Source organism: Leucopleurus acutus, assembly GCF_964270905.1.
Source record: "Leucopleurus acutus genome assembly, chromosome: 8".
Taxonomy (NCBI): Eukaryota; Metazoa; Chordata; class Mammalia; order Artiodactyla; family Delphinidae; genus Leucopleurus; species Leucopleurus acutus.
The window spans coordinates 107260767-107281789 of record NC_139151.1 but is presented as its reverse complement, the minus strand read 5'-3'; the positions used below and the strand labels follow the sequence as shown (position 1 = coordinate 107281789).

Below are 21023 nucleotides of genomic sequence, written 5' to 3'. Positions count from 1 at the left end.
GCCCATCACCACCCTGCTGGGCCACCTCAGGCAGCCACTCTGCCTCTCTGTGTCTGCACAGCTGTGGCGGAGGCCTAGTGGCGCTCACTTGGACAGCTCGCCTGGGCACTGAGGGGGGGAAGCCCCCAGAGGCAGCAGTCATCTCTGACCCCCATGAGGCTGTGGCTCCCTGGCTTTGATGTCCAGGCCAGCTTCGGGGCGCGTGTGGCAGCTGCCGCAGGTGGGAATCCCCTGCACCCCCCATCCCACCCACACTCCCTCTAACCCTCTCCCTCTAGCTTCTGCCCCTCCTCTCCACCAAAAGTGCCCTGGTGAAGGTCACCACCACCCCCGTGTCACCCTGTCTCTCCTCCAGCTCCCAGCACAGCTGCCCCTGAGGCCACCCCTCCCCTCCCTGCCACGCCTCCCAGGGTTCCTCTGCGGAGCCCCGTCTGTGCTCAGCCTCTGAAGGCTGGGGTGCCTGGGCCCCTTGGGCTGCCCTATGTCCAGACGGCCCCCTGAGCCCCAGACCCTCCTGTGCAGCAGCGTCTCCCTTGCACGTCCAAGCCTGGGACACAGTCGGGTCCTACCCCCAGCCGCCAGCTCTTTCTTCCAGAGCGCCCGTCTCACAGGTGGCATCGCCGTCAGGCTGGGTCCTGCCCGTCTGCCTCTGGACGCGCCCTGAACCCCTTCTCCCTTCCCCACCCCGACCCGGGTCCAGGGCACCGTCAGCTTTGTCCAGACAACAGCTCCTCCTTAGCGGGTCCCAGGCTCCACCTCTGTCCCTTGACCTTCTGAAGGTCTCACCTGGACCCTGGCAGGCCGCCACCTGAACCTGCCCTGTGGCCCCCCCAACACCCTCACCAGAGCCCCGCGGCCCTCCCGGCTCTCCCTGAGTCCCGCCATCCTGGCCTTCCCGTGCCCCTGGCCCTCTGGGTGTAGCAGACCCTGCGGGCTCTCCCCGAGGGGACGGCCAGGCGTCGCCTCCATCGCTTCAGGGATGCGGGGTGGGTGCTGGGCGGCGCCCGAGCTCCAGGCAGGGCGGGCTCTCACCTCCCCCAGGTCCTCGTGTTCCTGTACCACGTACGTGGTCCCTCTGCGCGCGGGGCGCCCCGGGGCCTCCGACGGCTCGCCCCCGCTCTCGGCCTTCCGCCTGCGGTCCTGGGTCTCCTTATCTGAGTCCTCAGCGTTCTCTCTCTCTGACTTGTCTGAGAAAGCGTCATTCTCCAAGGAGGACCCGTTCAGTCTGGAAGGTGGACGGCGCCCGTGGGTTGCTGGTCACAGGTGAGGCCCTGGCACGCCCACCTCTGGGCACACCCCCTGGTACCCTCACCCGGGCACCCTTCGCTGCCGGGCGCCTCCGCCCCATCCCTGTGCTGAAAAGCCTCAGCGATGGGCATTTGACACTAGAAGCCCCAGTTCACAGGCGAACACCCTGAGGCTCCCCGGTCCACCTCGAGTGGAGGAGGCCTGCCTCCTGGCCTGGGGTTTGGGCAGCCAGACCTCGGTGGCGTTTGCCCCCCATCTTCTCCCCACATACAAGGAGACCCCGTGCGGTGGTGCCAGGGAGGGCCCGGGCCCAGGAGTCCCCAGCAGACTCCCGGGAGAGGCTGGTCCCTGCCCGCCACACCCCTGCTCACGGGAACAGGTCCTGGTCGTGGACGGCGGCCGAGGCGGGCAGCCCACAGAGTGAGGAGGGTGATGCGTCTGGCGAGGACCCGGGCTCCCCGTCGCGGCCCTGCCTGCATGTGCTGAGTCGCAGGAGGCTGGAGCAGCGCAGTGCCAGCTCCAGGGCGTCCAGCCAGCAGCGGCCTGTAGTGGGGGGGTGGGGGTCAGGGGCGATGAGCAGCCCCCAGCTGGGGAGGCACCCACTGCACACTGGGGAGCTTCCTGCCCCTCTGTCAGGGAGCCTGCCCGCCCCCATCCCTCCGTTCTTCAACAAGGAGCCCCCCACTCCCAGCACACTGTCAGTCACCCACGTCACAGACAAGGGCTAAGGCCAGGATGGGTAAGTGACCCCCCCAAGGTCATACGCGTAGCAAGCTCAGGCCACTCTGCACCCAGAGGCCCTGCGAGCTCCCACCTGTGGCGTCAGGGTGAGGGCCCTCCCTGATGGAGACTGGCCCCCACGGGTCGGTCGGGGTAGGAGGGCGTCTGTGCGCTGAGGGCTTTCCTGGCCTGGAGCACAGGGCGGGAGGGGGTCTGTGCGCTGGCCTGGAGCACAGGGCGGGAGGGCGTCTGTGCGATGAGGGCTTTCCTGGCCTGGAGCACAGGGCAGGAGGGGGTCTCTGCGCTGGCCTGGAGCACAGGGCAGGAGGGGGTCTCTGCACTGGCCTGGAGCACAGGGCAGGAGGGGGTCTCTGCGTTGGCCTGGAGCACAGGGCAGGAGCGGGGCTGGCAGGCTGGGGAGGGGCTGCGGAGCCAAGGCCGCAGACAGGCAGCCCCTGGTGTTGGAACAGCTCCGGGGGGAGGGGAGGGCCAGGCGGGCGGGGAGGCGGGGTAGGGTGGCCAGAGCCAGCCGCCTCCAGCCCCCAGCCCTTATCTTCAGCTCCCTGCAGCCCTGCTGGTAGAGGCCGCCCGCGGGCTGGACCTGGGATTGAAGGACCTTGAACTCGGTTCTTTCTTTCTCCAAAGCCTCAAAGTGTCTCCCTCCTGGAGACAGTGAATTTCCTTCCCTAACTCTCCGTGGTGCATCCCGGGGCCTGGCGTTGGGAGGGGCGCTGGGGATCGCGGGGGAGGGGCCTGCAGGGGGGTGGATCCTGGTCATCAGGAGAACACCCGGCATCCTGCGGGGGGGGCTTCACTGCAGGCTTGGCTGGATACCAACCTTCCAACTTTCAGCCAGGGCTGAAAGGTCATGGTGGTGGAAGGTGGGGCGCTCATGGGAGCAGAACCCGCAGGCGAGAGCTGGGAAACCCACACCTGCTGGGTGGGGCCTGGGGCCCTGAGGTGCGTTTTTTGTGGTTGCCCCAAGGGACTAGACATCCTGAATAGCACGCATCCTTCGAGCCCATTCCTCCTCCTCCTCCTCCAGGAAGCCCACCCTGATACCCACAGGGGCTGTGGGTGCCCTTCCTCCCTGACCACGGCCCCCGACCCCATCAGGGACTCAGCTCATGCTTCAGCCCAGTTGGCCTCGTCTGCTGGTTTGCTGGTGTTCTCTCGCACTAGATTGCAGGCTCCATGGGAGCACTAGCTGCCCATCCCATCCCAGGGCCCACGAGGGGCCTGGCACCGAGTGGGGGGGCTGGGGAAATGAGGGTGGCATTCAAGGGACTCAGGACGGCCCCCTGGAGCGTGGATGCAGCGTCTGGCCACCAGGGGGTGGCATGGCACCTTAGGGACGGCCGCCTGCCCCAGACTCCCAGCCGGGAGGGCCGGAGCCCAGTGGTCAGGCCAGGCTGCCTCGGGCAGGACCTTGCCTGCCCTGAACTGCTGGTGGGGTGGGAGTCTTCCACCAGATCCCTGGGAGGCGCCGGCCCTCAGGGCTCGGCGATGGGGCGGTGTGTGTGTGGGGTGGGGGTGGGGGGGCAGCCGCGGTTACTCGGGGCAGCCACTAGAGGGCGCTCCAAACACGTGCGCTGATTTGGGAACCTGGCTTCGTCCCGGCTCCAGCACTTTCTCACCTGCAGTTCACCCAACCTGTCTCCGCATGTGTCAAACGAGGATGGTAACAGTAGCATCTGCTGATTCAGTGGTGCCTGGCACGTGGTTGGCACCCAGTAACTGTTATCTGGTTGCTTTTAAATAAGGTCATCAGATTCGCATAGCAACTGGGGAGACAGTGCTACTGTTCATCTTTTGCCCACGGGGAAGACTGAGGCTCCAGAGAGGGGGCTGGTGAATGGCGGGCTCGTCCCCGGGCACCAGGCTGCCTCCTTGGATGGCGGTGAAGGGGTCCGAACTGGGGTCCCACACACCCGGCCTAAATCCCACCAAGGGGAGGGGTGCATCAGGTGGGGTCACCATGGAGACCAGCAGGGCAGGCAGGTACTCACCGTCTGACTCGGAGGCGGCCCTGAAGATCAGGTAGCTGCTGGGGAGGGGCTGTGTGATGGAGCCCACGCTCTCACCTTTGGGGCCCTGGAGAGGCAGAGACCCGGCGTCACCCAAGGGATGGGCCGGGGATGGGTGGAAACACAGGTTGTGCGGTCATGTGGACCCACACTCAGACACGCGTGGACGCTTCCGAGGCCTCAGGACCCCTAGGCAGGGTCAGGCACCTGACCACGCAGACGTGGCAGGCGGCAAGAGAGGCGAACGGGCGGGGTGCTCAGTCCCCCTTCTTAGCTGGCTGTCCCACCCTTGGCTTTCCAGCTCTGAGCCCCCCACTTTAGGGTGGCCAGAATCAGCATGGGCAGATCCAGGACACCCAGTTAAATCTGAATCTCAGAAAAATTACATACATAGTATAAGTATACCCCATGAAATATTTGGGACATAGTGTTTTTTTTTTTTAGATTCCATATATATGTGTTAGCATACAGTACTTGTTTTTCTCTTTCTGACTTACTTCACTCTGTACGACAGTCTCTAGGTCCATCCACCTCACTACAAATAACTCCATTTCTTTTTGGGACATACTTATCCTAAAAAAACTTTTTTTTAAAAAAGATTTATTTATTTTAATTTATTTTTGGTTGCGTCGGGTCTTAGTTGTGGCACGCACGATCTTCGTTGAGGCACGCGGGATCTTTCATTGCAGCGCGCGGGCTTCTCTCTAGTTGTGGCATGCGGGTTTTCTCTTCTCTAGTTGTGGCGCGCAGGCTCCAGGGTGCGTGGGCTCTGTAGTTTGCGGCATGGGGGCTCTCTAGTTGAGGCACGTGAGCTCAGTAGTTGTGGCGCGCGGGCTCGGTTGCCCTGCGGCATGGGGGATCTTAGTTCCCTGACCAGGGATTGAACCCGCATCCCCTGCATTGGAAGGCGGATTCTTTACCACTGGACCACCAGGAAAGTCCCTAAAAAAACTTTCTGATCTTCCTCTGAAATCCAAATTTAACTGGGCATTCAGGATTTCACTTGGCAACCTGACCCCCTTTGGTCCTGGGCTGGGCAGCCCCCAGGTTATGAGGGTGAGGTCTGGGTTCAGAGAAGCTGCCCTCACATGGCCGCGTTCCTCAGCCTCTGGACACGGCTCGAGGTGTGATCTCATCCCATGGGGCCCCCAGGCCCCGAGCGCCCCCAACCTCCAGTGACCACATCTGATCCCCTGGCCACTGAGTGACTTAACCCTTGGAACTGTCCGCCCATTTCTGGACTCCGTGCCGCTGGGGCCCCAGGGTGAGCCTCCTGACTGCCCGTCTGTGCTCTCCTCCCACACAGCCACCTGCCCCCGGGGGCTCTCTCCTTGCCTGGCCCTCCCGAGCCCCAGGGCTCGCACTGCGGTACCTTCACGGCCCAGACGGACTGGTCCAGCGGGTGGAAGAGCTTGAAGCAGAAGCCGTCCTTCTTAGAGGGCCTCTCAATGAGTTCGCAGCAGTGCAGCAGGACCGTGCCCACCCACTGGCCCACCTTGGGCGTCTTGTAGATGAGCAGCACCCCCGGCTTCAGCACGCACCACAGTTTGGTCCAACTCTTCAGGGTCCCGCGGATCTGGGGGGAGGGGCGCTGCCGTCCATGCCTGCCCGGGACCCAGGGGCATCTGGACGGCTGGGGGAGGGGCAGATACACAGGGCTCTGGGCTCCGGGCAGAGTTCTCTTTTAGGATTTAACAGGAACTCTGAATGATGGTGAATCCAAAGGAGGACGCTGTAGCCAGATTTACTGGTGAGCTCAAGTTCATGGAGCTCAAGTTCAAGGCCCTGCCAGGGCCCTGGGGGGACTGGGAATCGGAGGTGACTGTTGCAATTGTCCGCTGTGTGATTTTGAAACCTGTGATCATTTCTTTTCTCATCCTAAATATTCACTTTTGTACTTAATTTTTTATTCGTGGAGCAGAGAACAGGAGCCCCGCGGGCCCAGGGCTCTGTAGAAGCCCAGGCCCCCTGGTCCCCTTGTCTCCTCTGCCCCTCGTGGCAGCCCCGGGATACGGCAGCTTTACCCCCTCTGTACGGAGGGGGAAACCGAAGCTTGGGAGCTGAGGGACTCTCTCGCTGCCTCAGTGAGGTCTGAACACAGCCCCGGTCCTTTCTCCCAAAGTCCGAGTTTCACCTCCCTCCTGTATCCCAGCAGGGGGCTCTATGGGCACTCTGGGACCCCCGCCAGCAGGTCAGGGCCCCCCACCTTAATTAGAAATAGGGTTTCTGCAGATGTGACCAAGTGAAGATGAGGCTGCACTGGAGCAGGGTGGGCCCTGGACCGTGTCCTTATAAGAGGAGAAGAGGACACAGACACAGGAGGAGGCCAGGTGACCACAGAGGCAGAGGCTGGAGGGACGCGGCCACAAGTCCAGGGATGCCTGGGGCCCTCAGAAGCTGGGAGAGGCAGGAAGAACCCTCCTTTAGAGCCTCGGGAAGGAGCCTGGCCCTGCCAGGACCTTGAGTTTGGACTTTGGCCTCTGGACCTGGGAATCATCTTTGGTTGTCATAAGCCACCAGCCTGTGGTCATTTGTCAGGGCAGCCCCAGGACACATACAGTTTGCAGCAGCCAGCATGCCTAACCATCTCCCGAGTGGCTGGTGACCCTGCACTGTCCCTGGGGGAGGCCTCCCGAGGGAGCCTGGCCAGTGCTGGAACACACACGCGCTCACCTTCAGGCTGTCGGCCATGATGACTACGCTGGGGTCTGTCAAGGCGCTGAGCAGCTGCTTGGTGGCGCGCTTCTTCTCCTGGCGGTAGCTCTCCTTCTGTGCCTGGGCCCAGGGCACCCGCAGGTGGGTCAGGGGAGAAGGCCCTGGGCTGGCCCTCCCGGGGGGCCTTCTACTCGCGAGGGCCTCCACCGTCTAGCCAGGGGCGAAGAGGGGTGCAGGGAGAGGACAGGAAGAGGGGGTGTGGAGGTGGCCAGGGTGCACTCTGTCCCCCTCCCTTTGGCAGGCTGGGGTGGAGGTGTGGCCTCACTGGCTGGGGTGCCCATTCATCCAACAAACGACACACCGTGCCCCTTCCCCAGGCCTGGGCCCACCTTGAGAGCTTCCTTCTTGGTGACCTTGGCTGTCGGGGATACACATTCCCTGTCGGACCCATTGCACAGCCTGTATTCCGCCTGCAAGAGAGACTCAGGTTGCTGAAGGGAGGGGAGAAGAGGACAGGTGTGCGGCGGTGAGGGGTGGTGCCGGGGCGCAGGAAGCAGGAGGTGGGAGAAAGGCGTCCCTCCCACTCCCTGCCCCGGGCGGGGGGTGAACAGGCCTCAGGAGGTGGGCACGTGAACACGAGCTGGGGTGGGTCACCGGGGGCGTGTCTGCGGTGGAACCCCTCCCTGGGGGCCCGCATTGGGCACATAGCAATGACCCTCTCCGTGGTGCCCAGGAGGCATCCATCTTAGCCATCACCTGGCGCCCAGCCTCTGGTCAGGGAGGGCGCACGTATGCAGTGGGGACCCCATCCCTAGTGCCCTGACTGACAGCAGCTGCTGGGTGGGGCAACGCCCAGGCCCTCTCCCGAGGCTTGCAGGGAGGAGGTGCAGCCGGCCACGCCCACCAGGCAGCTGCATCCAGGGATCTGGGAGCGGATGGGGCCTCGGTCCTTTAACAGACGGGGACATGGCAGCCGGGGTGGGGGAGTGGGGAGAAGAAGCCAGGACTAGAGGCTATGGGCCTGCTTCTGTGGCGCCTGCGAGCCCAGATGGGGTTTACAGTTTGTTTGGGTCTTTTTTGGCCATGCTGCGTGGTTTGCGGGATCTTAGTCCCCGGACCCGGGATTGAACCCACGCCCCCTGCAGTGGAAGCCCACAGTCCTAACCACTGGACCGCCAGGGAAGTCCCGGGTTTTACATTTTGAAGGGGATGGGGGGGGGGGGAAATCAACGTGAGATGTGAAAATGATGAAATTCAGATTTCCGCATCCACCAATCAGGTGATCGTGGCCACCGGACGCGCCCATTGTTGGCCTGCTGTCCTGGCTGCATTGGCTCTAACGGCCACGGCAAGTTCTTGCGATGGAGCTCCTGTGGCTGCCGAGCTTAAAACGTTCCCTTTCTGGTCCTTTGCAGAAATTTGCCTGCCCTGCTCGTCCTCTGGGCTGAGTGCCTCCACCCCGAGCCTCCAGGCAGGGGAGGGAGGCCCGGAGGACCAGAGGCCAACGGCCCTCAGCTCCCTCCCTGCGCAAGGCAACGCTCTTGACCGCTCCGCCGTTGCCAGGTCCTCTCAGGTCTTTACTGCCTTTGCTCACCTACTTCTCACGACCACCCAGGAGGCGGGCCCAGTTACTACCCCCATCCGCTGGATGAGGAAACTGAGGCACAGAGAGGTGCAGTGACCCCCGAGGCTGCAGAGCCAGGGGCAGGGCTGCGGCCGGAACTGTCCCGGGGACCGGCTGTCCCCACGGCACTACGTGCCAGGCATGGCCTCGGGTGCTGGGGTTAGAACAGAGGGACAGGCCGCCCCCAGGGAGCAGGGGCTGAGAGAGGGGGTTGGAGAGCATGTGTGTGCACGGGAACCAGCGCAGCTTCAGGCATTCTTACTACCCACGCCCTGCAGGTGAGGAGGCTGTGGCACAGAGAGGCTCAGAACCTGCCAGACGTCACACAGCTCGCGAGGGGCCGAGCTGGGGCTGAACTCAGGCAGGGATCCCAGGAAGACAGGGACATGGGACGAGGCACCTGGGGGACTCTGCTCTAGAAGCACCCTCTGTGTTGAAGCAGGAGTGGTGAGAAGGAGCTGAGTGACAGGCCTCTGGGGGCCGGGCTGACCCTCCAGCTCCCGGGGAGCTGGGATTCTTATGCCTGGTGCCCCCAGCTTCCTTAGCACATGCTGTTCCCCCAGCCTGAATGCTCTTCCCTGTTGCTGAGCAACCCCTGCTCCTTCCTCAGGCCCCGCTGAGCTGCTTCCCCGGGAGGAAGACGGCTCTGCCCACCCTGCTGGCATCAGACGCTGATGACACCAGCCACCCCTGGCCGGCTGGGCATCTCCTGCAGTGACAGCCACACCGACGTTTCTGCTTACTGTCGAGAGCTCCACTGGGCTCGGCTTCATCCCAGCATCCCCTTGGCACCAGCGGCTGGGAGCTCGGTGAGCATCTTGGATGAATGGATGAATGAATGAATGAGTGAATGAACCCTCTGCCGATTCCCTGCCGCCCAGCTTTCCACCAGATGCGGCTGAAAGGAGTTTGTTGGGGGCAACAGAGGAAGAGAGAGGTGCGATTGGGGACAGCGGGGCTGGGGGGTGCATGGGATGGGGCGTCTGTGCCCTGCAACCCTCTGCTCCTGGGCCCCCCAAGCCCCACCGGGCCGGGTCCCTGCAGACAGTGCCCCTACTCCTCCATCCTAGAGCCATGCTGGGGACCCCGCCAAGGCCCACCAGACCCCTCTGCTCGTTCCCGAGGGCCACTGAACCTCAAGGCACAGTGGGGCGATAACACAGCACCCCCAGGAGTGAGACATGCTGCTCAGAACCATGAACGCGGGAGTCTGACCAAAAACCTAAGAATTCCTTTAAAAGAGTGATTTAGGGAGCTTCCCTGGTGGCGCAGTGGTTAAGAGCCCGCCTGCCGATGCAGGGGACGCGGGTTTGTGCCCCGGTCCGGGAAGATCCCACATGGCGCGGAGCGGCTGGGCCCGTGAGCCATGGCCGCTGAGCCTGCGCGTCCGGAGCCTGTGCTCCGCAGGGGGAGAGGCCACAGCAGTGAGAGGCCCACGTACCGCAAAACAAACAAACACAGTGAGACATCACTTCACACCTACTGGGTTTAAAAAAGAACAGAAACAAGTGTTGTTGAGGAGGTGAGAAACGGGAACCCTTACTCTTCGCCAGCGGGGCTGTAAAGTAAAATGGGCAGCCACTGTGGAAAACATTTCGGCACTTCCCCCAAAAGTCAACTATAGAACTTTCTAGAATTCCATCTTGCCACAGAGTTACCATGATGGCCCAGCAATTCCGCTCTGAGATATAAACCCAAAGAATTGAAAACAGGGACTCAGATACTTGTACACGCGTGCTCGTAGCAGCTCTGTTCCCAACAGCGGAAAAGTGGAAACGGTCCAAATGTCCTCCCGCTGACGAGTGGACGAGCCGCCTGTGGTCCATCCCTCCAGGGGCACTGACACCTGCCACAGCCTGGATGAGGCTCAGGGAGAGGAGCCCGGCACAAAACCCCACACAGCGCAGGGCTCCGTTTATATGAAATGTCCGGAAGAGGCAAATCCGTAGAGGGGGAAAGCAGCGCTGGCTGCAGGGATGACTGCCGCGAGGGTGTCTGTTTGGGGTCACGGAAACTAGACAGAGGTGACGGTTGCACAATACTGTGAATGCACTAAGTGTCACTGAATTGTTCATCAAAAATGGTTAATTTTGTGTTATTTGAATTTTATCTCGTGGAAAAACTATATAATATATATACACATGTGTGTGTGTATACATAAAGAACTGCTGGTATATTACATATCTGATATGTTACTATACGTGATATTATACTGTATTATGCTATATTATATTGTATATGATATCTAATATTAATATATTAAATACTTTATATTTATCATATATATATTAGAGTTTGTATCTTTCCCCAAGCTGTGCCTTTTAGAACAGTCTCAAGTCGCTCTTAAGAGTCTGGGGCAGGGGGCTGGGCTTCCCTGGTGGCGCAGTGGTTAAGAATCCGCCTGCCAGTGCAGGGGACACAGGTTCGAGCCCTGGTCTGGGAAGATCCCACATGCCGCGGAGCAACGAGGCCCGTGTGCCACAACTACTGAGCCTGCGCTCTAGAGCCCACGAGCCACAACTACTGAAGCCCGCGCGCCTAGAGCCCGTGCTCCACGACAAGAGAAGCCACCGCAGTGAGAAGCCCGCGCACCGCAGCGTAGAGGAGCCGCCGTTCGCCACAACTAGAGAAAGCCCGCACACAGCAACGAAGACCCAACGCAGGCAAAAATAAATAAATAAATACATTTAAAAAAATTGTTAAAAAAGAAAAGAACCTGGGGGTGTCCAGAGCTGTCCTTTCTTTCCTCCCTCAGCCTCTGACATGTTCTAGACCTTACTTGTTTTGTCTGGTGCCTGTCTTCCCTCTAGAACACAAGCTCCAGGAGAGACGGACTTTCTTTTACCAATGACTCCATCCCCAGCACCTACCGCGGTGTGGGCCTTGCCCAGAGAGGATGCTCAGACATCATTTCTGAATGGGTGAAATCTGAAATTTGAACCGAGTGTTCCTGATAGCATTTGATGTGGTTTTATCGGGTTTAATGTTTTATTGGGTTGTAGAAGGAAGAGCCATGTTTTCATGAAATAAATCTGTGTCTTAAAAAAATATATGTGTCCGTACACAGATGACTGAATAAACAAAGTATGGTCCAGCCACACAGTGGAATATTATTCAGCCTTAAAAAGGAAGAAAATTCTGACCCAGCTACAACCTGGATGAACATGAGGACATTATAGTAAGTGAAATAAGCCAGACACAAAAGGACAAATACTGTGCGATCCACTCACGGGAGGTCCCTAGAGGAGTCACATTGATAGAGACAGAAAGTAGGACGGCGGGGCCCAGAGCTGGGGAAGGGGTGGGACGTGAGTGTTTAATGGGGACAGACTGTCAGTTTTATAAGATGAAAAAGTTCTCGGGGTGGATGGTGGTGATGGTGACATAATAATGTGAACGTACTTAAACTGTAGACTTAAAAATGGTTAGGATGGTACATTTTGTTATGAGTATTTTACTGTAATCTAAAAAAGATTTTTAATTAAAAAAATTCCACACACACAAATGCAGGCGCTCCAACTGCACTCCCAGCAGCTGGCAGCCCTGGGGACCGAGGCGGGGAAACGCTGGCTGAGGGGGGACCCACAAAAGGTCCGGTTTCTTCCCTGCCGGAAGTGGACACAGGGAGGACCACCACACACTCCTTGTTGGACAGAGGAGGGCGTGGGGTCCCAGAGGAGCAGGCGGTTGTCACTCTGGGTCTCACGGGGCAGCCAGGGTGGGGAGAACTGGCTTCTATGTGCCCCCAGCCCCCCAGCCGCACCGCCAGAACTGGGGGCCGTGGCTCCCCTGGCCTGAGGCCCTTGGGGGAAGGAAGGGCGTGTCTACAACCTGGCACCTGTACCTGGGGCCCCACACCCTCCCTGGACCAGAGCTTCTGCCTGGAGGTGCACGGCTGGGCCCCAGCTGAGAGGCGCTGGGCTGGGGAGCACGTGGTGTGTGTGTGTGTGCGCGTGTGTGTATCTGTGTGTGCATCTGTGTGTGTATATCTGTGCGTATATGTGTGCATCTGTGTGTATGCGCATCTGTGTATGTGTATCTGTGTGTATGTGCATCTGTGTGTATGCATGTGTACATGTGTGCATGTATGGTATGCATCCGTGTGTGTGCATCTGTGTATCTGTATGTGCATTTGTGTGTATGTTTGTGTCTGTGTGTGTGCCTCTGTGTGTATCTGTGTGTGTATCTGTATGTGCATTTATATGTGTGTGTGTCTATATCTCTGTGCCTGTATGTGCATGTGTGTGTGTATCTATGTGTGTATGTGTATCTGTGTGTCTGTACGTGCATGTGTGTGTGTGTACATCTGTGTGTATGTATATCTGTGTGTGTGTCTGTATGTGCATTTGTGTGTATCTGTGTGTATCTGTGTGTGTGTATATCTGTGTATCTGTATGTGCATTTGTGTGTGCATCTGTGTGTGCGCGTGCCCTTTCCCCGAACTCGGCGTTGCCCTGAAGAGGGTGCACGGGTGGAGGGCGCAGCACAGACACAGGCAGAGGGAGGATGCGCTCACACCTGGGTGGGTTCCCTATGACAGAAGAGCCCGGGGCCTCCTTTTACCATGATTTTCTGTCCCTGAGGCCCCCTGGCAGCCCCAGCCTCCTCCGGGCCCTGCATCCCCGACCTGTGTTACTCAAGAAGATGGCTTTGATAAACAACTCACAAGCTCTGTGACTCCGTCCCCGGCTCCAGCAGCCTCCCTGATTCAGAGCCAAGGGCTGGCAACGGTGGGTTCGGCCGGCAGCCCTGCTGTCCCCTCCCTCCAGCCACTTCCCATCGTCCCCAGGGCAGGCTCCCTGCCTTGGGTCCTCCCACAGCCGGGCTCCTACCGGTGGCACCTTCGTGGCAGAGCCTGGGGTCGGGGGCCCTTCATCTCTGGGCGGCGATGGGCTGTTGGGCTCCATGTCCTTCCCTGCAAGAGAGTGGCCGGCATGAGGACCGGGGCATGGCTGCCGGGCAGCCCCTCCGCCGCTGCCCAGTGTGTGGCAGGCGAGGCACGGGCACCGGCACGGGTGGCCTGGGCGGGGCAGGAAGCCAGCCCAGGCGGTGGCTGCGGGACCAGAGAGCTAATGAGCACCAGTCAGCGTCATGAGGGGGTGTCACCGCTGGGAGAAGCCCGGGTGCCCTGGGCGCTGGTGTGGCACACCCTCTGGGGTCTGTAAGACAGGCCCCCTGTTTTCAGTTCAGGGTACCCAGACCTCGCCTGGCTTTCCCCCACGCCCCAAATCCGCTGGCTGGAATTCCATTGCTCCCCAGTGCTGGGCTCTCGGAGGGAGGTGGCCGGACACTGTCCCCGCGCCCCTCCCAGCAGGCTTCCTCTGCAGCTCGCTTGAGCGGGTGGGGGGGCGTGAGGTGTCTGGATTCGACCCTGGGGGGAGCGGCTGCCCGTGCCCGGCTCCGTTTTTTTTTTTTTTAAACATCGTTATTGGAGTATAATTGCTTTACAATGGAGTATTAATTTCTGCTGTATCACAAAGTGAATCAGCTATACGTATACATACATCCCCGTATCTCCTCCCTCTTTGCGTCTCCCTCCCACCCTCCCTATCCCACCCCTCTAGGTGGTCACAAAGCACCCAGCTGATCTCCCTGTGCTATGCGGCTGCTTCCCACTAGCTATTTTACATTTGGTAGTGTATATATGTAAATGTTACTCTCTCACTTTGTCCCAGCTTACCCTTCCCCCTCCCCGTGTCCTCAAGTCCATTCTTTACATCTGCATCTTTATTCCTGTCCTGCCCCTAGGTTCTTCAGAACCATTTTTTTTTTTTTTTTTTTAGATTCCATATAGCTCTGTTTGTTTTGAAGCGGGTTTCTAAAGCTCAGGTTCACGGGCAGGAAGAAGAGGCCATGGTCTCAGAGGAGGCCTGAGGCCGCCTGACGGGCCACTCCCACCAGCTCCCTGTGGCTGGTGGTTTATTGCCAGGTCCTTGCAGGAAGTGGAGAAGCAATGACTAGGGGAGAGCCATCCTGACCGGGAGGCACCAGGGGCTGGGGTGTGAGCAGAGCAAGGCCGACGCCCTCCCTCCCCAACCCCCAACCCGGACAGCACAGAGAGGGAAAGGGACCTGCCTGAGGCCACACAGCTGGCCTTCGAAGCTGAGGAGGGCCCAGGCTTGGCTGTCCCCACCCATGGCCCACGTGCCAGGTGACCGGGTTCCCATGTGGACGCTGACCTGGACCCAGAGAGTCGAGCTCATTCTCTCCACCCAAGAGCAGGTTGCGGCTGAGTTTCCGGGGGTCGACTTTCTGAGGGGTGGAGGAGGGCGGACACAGTGAGAAGCGTCGTCGCAGAAAGGCCTCCTCCTTCATGGCGTGGGCACTGGGGGGCTTCTGGAAGGAAGGAGGGGAGAGTACTGGTCACGCCTCACGCCGAGGCTGGGGCAGCCTGGGGCCTGGAGGGGGTATCCTCCACCCGCCCTGGCAAGGGGACCAGAGACCCGCCAGAGAGCCAGGGCCGAGTGGCCGGGGCCACCGTGTCTTACAGTCAGGTCCCCACTCAGGGGACGTCTCAGAAATGGGACGAGGGCCCGAGGGGCCTGTGGGTCACCCAGGGAAGGCTTCACGGCCAAGCTCAGGCTTTCCAGGGCCCATGGCAGAAGCCAGGCCTGGACCGGCCCCGCTGGAAGTTTGGCTGTCACAGCTGTGGCAGGACCCCCTGCCCCCCAGGCCCGGCACTAAGTCGGCTCTGTAGGACCTTGGACACGGTGAAGTGGAGCTGAGGTGGGCCTCTGACCCATGCCGGGCCACCAGACTTCCCCCGCTAGGGGATGGAGCTCCGTGGTGGGAAGACAGCGACTGGTGCACGCAGGGGAGGGGGCCAAGGGCTGCCCAGACAGGTGGCCACAGAGCCCCCGGGGGAGCTGGCATGGGGCTGGGGCCGTCCCTGAACCTGGCCTGCCCATCCCACCTAAGGGCGCCTCGAGACCCCGCCTCCTGCCCTCCCCGGCTTCAGCTCCCGGCTGGGTTTCTGATCCCTGCACCCAAAGCGCCTTAACTCGGAGAGGCAGTGCAGGCGTGCTTACGGTGAGGTGCACCCGAACCCACGCTCCACCCAAGACATCACCTTCCTGCCCCACAGCACTGCCCAAACCAGCGTCCGGTCCCAAAGGAAGCAGCGGCCCCCGGGGAGCCCGACGGCCAGGCCTTCAGGTGCCTGCCGCGCCCTCCCAAGCCCTGCCGCTGCCCCGGTCTGCCCAGATCAGGAAAGAGGCAGCTCCCTCTGTCTCCTGCCCCCTCGCAGCCCTGCCCTGCGTGGGGCTGGGGCAAGCAGTTCCCAGTGGACGGCACCCCGCCACCGACGTCGGCCCATTTTATGGATGAGAAAATCATGGCTCCAAGAGCTGATGACCTCGCCTTGTGGTCACGGCCTGGCCGATGTTGGCAGAGCAGGAACTCCGGCTCGGAATCCTGGGTTCTTTCCACTCCCTGAGGACGTGCTGCGTAAAGGCCCAGTGACCGATTTCTAAAGGCCCAGGGGTGCCTCCTGCCGCCTCCCGGGTGGGCCGGTGGCCTCCTGCCAAGCCCAGGACAAAGTTCCCGCTTTCTCCCCTGGCCCTGGGCCTTCCTGGGCAGGGCAGCAGAAACACAGAGCCTTTCCTGCTGTGACAGGTGGGCGAGTGGACCCGGGCAGGGCTTCAGGAGTAGGCAGGGTGGCCCAGGGTTCCGTCGGCAGCCCCGGAAACTCCTCTGTGTTCCCTGCCCAGGGGTCAGAGTGGGGGGGCTCCAAGGCTGCAGTGGGCCCAGGGGCCCCACCCTTCCTAATCACTACCGTGTCACCTGGCTAAGCTTGTCACCTCTGCCATTTCACAGAGGGGGAAACTGGTTTCAGAGAGGTTGGGATTTGGGGCCCCAGGTCGCACAGTTGTTCATTGGCAACGGCTGTGTTTGAGTCAAGTAGGCTGACTCTCAATCCTGGCCCGAGTCCCCCCCCTCTCACCAGTTCAGCTTAGCTTCTAGCAAACCCACTGTGGGGAGGAGCGGGCGGGAGTCTGGAAGCCCAGCCCCTGCTTGCAGAGTCTCAGTGCTCGCTCACTGACTCCCCAGGCGTGTCTCAGGCCAGGGAGCCAGCACCTGAGAGGAGGTCCGCCGCGTCTTCCTCATGTAGCTGAGATCTTCCAAGCACCTGGCTGGCAGCCGCGGTGAGTCAGACCCGCTCCTGCCCTGGAGGCCCCAGGACGCGTGAGGAGGGATGACACAGGTAGGCCTTCCTCACCTGGAGCTGCATGTCTCTTAGGGGTTGAGTCTTGCAAACTTGGGGCAGGGAGAGGGGCTCCTGCCCACACATCTCAGCTCCCCCATCTGGCCATGCACCCCGGCTCTACCAGGGCAGGGTGGGGAGGGCACAGAGGTCACTGGCTGCCTTTCTCCTCCCCCAGCACAGCTAACCACCAGCGGCCAGTGGGACTCATTAGTCTGTGAGCCCCACCATCTGCTCATATATACCATCCTCCGTTCCACCTTCCCTCCCTCCTTTCCATCCATCCATCCATCCAGCTAGCCAGCCACCCATCTTCCCACCTGCCGATCTGTCCATCCATCTAACTGCCTAGCCACCCATCCATCCATCCAAACATCCAATCATTTAACCATCCATCGATCCATCGATCCATCCGTCCAAACTCTCTCCCCTCCCTCCTCCGTGAATCTCTCTTCTCAGAAGAGCAGCCTGATTTCCCTTCCCCCCTTCCTTCCTATTTGCCCAATAATCAGGTACATCAGAGGTGACATTCAAATGGCTGAACAGCTGGTCCAGAACAGACCCCCACAGATCCGAGTGCAGTGCCGGCGGGCACCCGTGGATACCCCCTCTGTGTCCTGACACCCCAGAGCAGGCGCGGGCCCCCAAAGGCCCCCCTCTGACCCACTCCGACAGCGAGGTGGCCCCTCTCCTTCGGCAAGGCCTCAGGGTGTACACGCAGCCCCTCGGCCTTCCCAATGCCCACCCCTGGCTGCTGTCAATGATCTCGTTTGGGGTCAAGGAGGGAGAGATGCTGCTTCGTTCATTTCACAGCTAAATCCAGGGCCCCTCTCGCCAGAGGCTCCACACTGTGTCTAGAACACAGTCCGGCCTCTGTCTCCTTGTCCCTGTTTCCCAGGCCGTCAGGACCCCTGCCCGCTCCTCCCACCTCATTCCCTGCCTGGCTCTGTCACCCACTTGCCCCAGACACACTGGCCCCCGTTATGTTCCTTGAACACGCTAAGCCCGTGCCCACTGGGGCCTCTGCTCTGACGTCCCCCGCCACCGAACGCCCTCGCCCACATCTCCGTCCGTCCGTGTGGCTGGGTCCTTCTCAAATTCCACTCTCCGCTCAAATGTCCCTTCCCAGCAGGTCGCCACCCCTCTGTCTCGCACGATGCCACATCCCCGTGGACAGTCCAAGTCGCTGGGCCGTTGCTCCTACATTCCTGCTTCTGTGTCAACTTTCTTCCACCCCAGGATGCAAGTTCCAGGACAGCACTGTCCCTCCCGTTTGCTGAGTCTCCCCAGGGCCGGGAGCAGGGACTTGCAGCGGGCGTGGGCGCCACTCCGCTCCAGGGCTTGGGGACCCCAGAGCCTGGGGTGAATGAAGGCAGCGGAGCAAACGCCCCTGGGCTTCGTCCCTCCTCTGCGGGTTAGGGGAGGAACCTCTGGCCAGCGTCAGCTTGGGGGCCGATTTTCACGGTAACCCTGGTGAGGTTCCTGTCCCAGGCCTCCTGCCATGCCTGGTGCGGCCGAGGACTGAGGCCCGGCCCTCCAGGCACTGGCAGGAGGCAGGAGGAATCCGGCACCTGGCGGGTCTGCGGACCCTGGGAGGCTCCAAGCTGGGAGGACCGTCAGCCCGATGCTGGGCTGACCATGACCTTGTCTGCTGCTCTGCACCTCACAGGGAAAGCTGAAGGCTCGTAGCCCAGGGAGCACAGACCCGTGAGGATGGGAGCCAGTCCATGAGGATGGAGAGAGGAGGGAGGGAGGCGGATGAGGAAGTAGACTCCCAGGCTGAGCCAGCAACCAGGGACCACACCCGCGGCGGGCAGCTATCTCCCTCTGTCCTGGCCTGGGCTCCAGCTGCCCAAGGGCTCAGGGCACGCTGTCTCTGGGCCCAGCCCTGGGCCCTTGGAGCCTGGATTCTGCCCGCCTGAGACATCTCGGGCCACCATGTGCCTTGCCCTCACTGGCCTCCCCAACCTCTGACGGCTGGCCTGTGCCCCGACCACAGTAACAGCCCTCCGTTACCCTTGGTTACTGGGGCTCCGTTACACTTGGTTCCTGGGGTGACGCTTGCCCGTACACAGCTCGCCCTCGGCCTACAGTTGCCTAAATTCTTCCCCCGCTGCCATAAATGAGGCTGCCGTGGCTTCACCTGGCCCTCGTTATTATGAAGTCCAGGTGTCTGAGGGGACACCGTAGGGTCTGGAGGAAGGAGCCCAAGGGCACCCTGACACGGTGAGACGGCCCCCGACACAGCACGTGAGGGGGCCTGAGCGTGAGGGGCCCTGGCATCCCTGTGCGGGAGCCTCGGGTGTTTCAGCAAGAGGGGGCCCCCAGCCCAGAGGCCCCCGGCCCCCCTAAGGGGGAGCTCAGGAATCGGGAGGAGGGGCGGCGGCTGGGGAGAAGGTCTGTGGCCTGGGACTGCCCAGCCCTGGCCAAGCCTCGGGGGAGGGCTTTGCAGGCCTGAGCTCAGCAGGGAAGCCGCTGCAGCCCCTGCTCAGACCCAAGACCAAGCCAGCCTCGGGGCTTGGGAAGGCGTGGCAGCGTTTCCCACGCTGACCTGCAGGGTTGAGGGCGCAGGCGTGGTCAGCTTCCTGCAGGCCCTGGCAGTGGTGGCACCTCTGGGGGACGGCGGGCTGTGGTTTGCCGCCGGGGCCCTCGCGGCCCACCCAGCAAGCAGGAATCCCAGCCCTGGAGGCACACGTGCCCCTGGGGACAAGCCCCCCGCCCCTGGGACCGCCAGGTTTGTCTGTCTGAGCAAGTTCCTTCCCATGGAGGCAGGCGTCTAGGCGGGCCCACCCCTTGGCCCGAGAAGCTCCAGGACAGGCAGGGCCGGCCGCCCACCGCTCCTCCTCCCGGCTGGTCCCCGCAGAGGGAAGGAACCCTGACCCTAGCGCTCTCGGGGGCAGCACGTCTGCCCGTCTTGGGGCCCGAGGCACACACCCCTCGTGTCTTAGTTCGGTCCATGCGTTAACTCCCCGCCGGGCTGGGCTTCCGCCGTGGGGCACATCCCAGCTGATTCCTCGACTGCCTGAACCCCTGGGTACCCACTCAGGCCGGGCGCCCGTAGGGCCGATGCAGCATTTCCAGAATGAATCAGCTCACGCTGGCAAGGGGGCTTGCGAGGGGTCAGGGCTGTCGCGGGTCCAGGGAGTAGCCCTGGGGGCCCAGAGCAAGGAGGGCAGGGGCCCCTCCTGCAGCCCTGCTCTGGGCAAGGTAGTGGCTGTCCAGGCATCCAGGGATGGACCCGCCTCCCCGGCGTCCTCTGCGTCCCAGCAGCCTCCTTGCAGCCTGCCCCAGACTCCTGTGCCCCGCCTGCACCCCAAGGATGCAGAAGGCCCGGGCTGATGGGCGCCATGGGGGCCTCGAGTGAAACATCACTGCCAGGAGCCATCAGGGTCCTGCAGCCGCAGGCGGGACGTATCCACGGGTGGGGTCTGGGTGCAGCCCTGCCCGGCAGCAGGGGCCGGACAAGCTGAACTTCAAGCTCTACCCCGGCTCAGGAGTCTTCCTGTCAACCGCAGGAGCCTCCTGGTCTGCTTCCTTAGGGCTCCCCACTTCCTCCTGCCCCACTGCCACTCCCGGGCCACCTGGGAGATGAGGGGGACAGATAGGGGAGCCCAGGACGGGAGGCAGCTCCGACCTCCGGCTTGGCCGCCCTCACCCCGCACGGCCTGAGCTGGCTCCTCGGCTTCCGTTTCCCTTCTGGGGCACGAAGGCCCCCCAGCGTCGGGGGCAGACGGGTCCCACGTGGTGCTGGCCCAGGGTACACGGGGTATAGGTCAGGCTCGGCCCCGCCCGGGCCAGCCCCATGTCCCTGAGCTCCAGCACTTGCTCGGGCACCCGGTAGGTGACAAGCTCTCTGTCCCTCAACAAGGCCGCCTGGCCAACATCAAGGCCTGGAGAGCTGCACAGAGCCCACCCTGCCCCACCTGGGTGCCTGCACCCTGCCCCTCCCCTCCCCCACTGGAAGCTGCCTTCCGAGCAGTTATTTGCCTCTAAACACTGTCCCCTCCCTCCACCACCAGAGGCCCACCTTCGGGCCAGAACAATGTGATCTTTGTCAGGAAAGGTCTTCTGTGCCTTATCTGCGAGCACAGACAGGATGCCCAGCCCGCTTATCTGGGGCCAGAATCCGCGGAGCCGCCTGCAGCTCTCGGTGGGAAGGGCTGAGGCTCTGAGAAGGAATCCAACAGAATCCTGGACTCACTTCGCATCCCACCTGCAGGCGCGGAGGTGGGGGGGACAATTCTGAGCCTGGGAAAAGGTCCAGTCCTGCCTGTGGGACTGGCTGTGTGGCCTCAGCTGGCCATGCTCGTCTCTGAGCCCCTATTTGTAAAGGGGGGGGTTCCTCTGAGTGGGGGTGGCAAAGTCCCCTGCAGAGGCCGAGACGGTGAACCCAGTGTGAGTTCCTGGCTGCCTGGTTAGCTTTCTCACCAGTGGCTGAGTGTCACAACTGGCCTAACTGTGCTAGAGGGCAGGAGGGCAAGAGTTCCTGGGCAGGGGAGGTGCGGCTCGGGCCACGGGGGGCTCCTCTGTTAATTGGTGGGTGCAG

The 21023-nt window shown here is 61.6% G+C and overlaps 1 protein-coding gene across 1 annotated transcript in view; it reads right to left on the bottom strand.

The window, feature by feature from the left end:
- Positions 1-19453, bottom strand: part of OSBPL5 (oxysterol binding protein like 5) — a gene marked incomplete at its 3' end in the record, with an annotated part of 34253 nt that extends 14800 nt beyond the window's left edge. Inside the window, exons 1-9 of the mRNA XM_082843893.1 lie at positions 19412-19453; positions 14454-14610; positions 13107-13189; positions 7040-7120; positions 6669-6770; positions 5368-5571; positions 3978-4062; positions 1620-1791; positions 1033-1225 (exon numbers count right to left, since the gene is read on the bottom strand). Of these exons, the coding sequence (XP_082700019.1) occupies positions 1033-1225; positions 1620-1791; positions 3978-4062; positions 5368-5571; positions 6669-6770; positions 7040-7120; positions 13107-13189; positions 14454-14610; positions 19412-19435 (1101 nt within the window). The 5' untranslated portion in view covers positions 19436-19453. The remainder of the gene's footprint in view (positions 1-1032; positions 1226-1619; positions 1792-3977; positions 4063-5367; positions 5572-6668; positions 6771-7039; positions 7121-13106; positions 13190-14453; positions 14611-19411) is intronic.
- Between the last annotated feature and the right edge of the window lie 1570 nt (positions 19454-21023).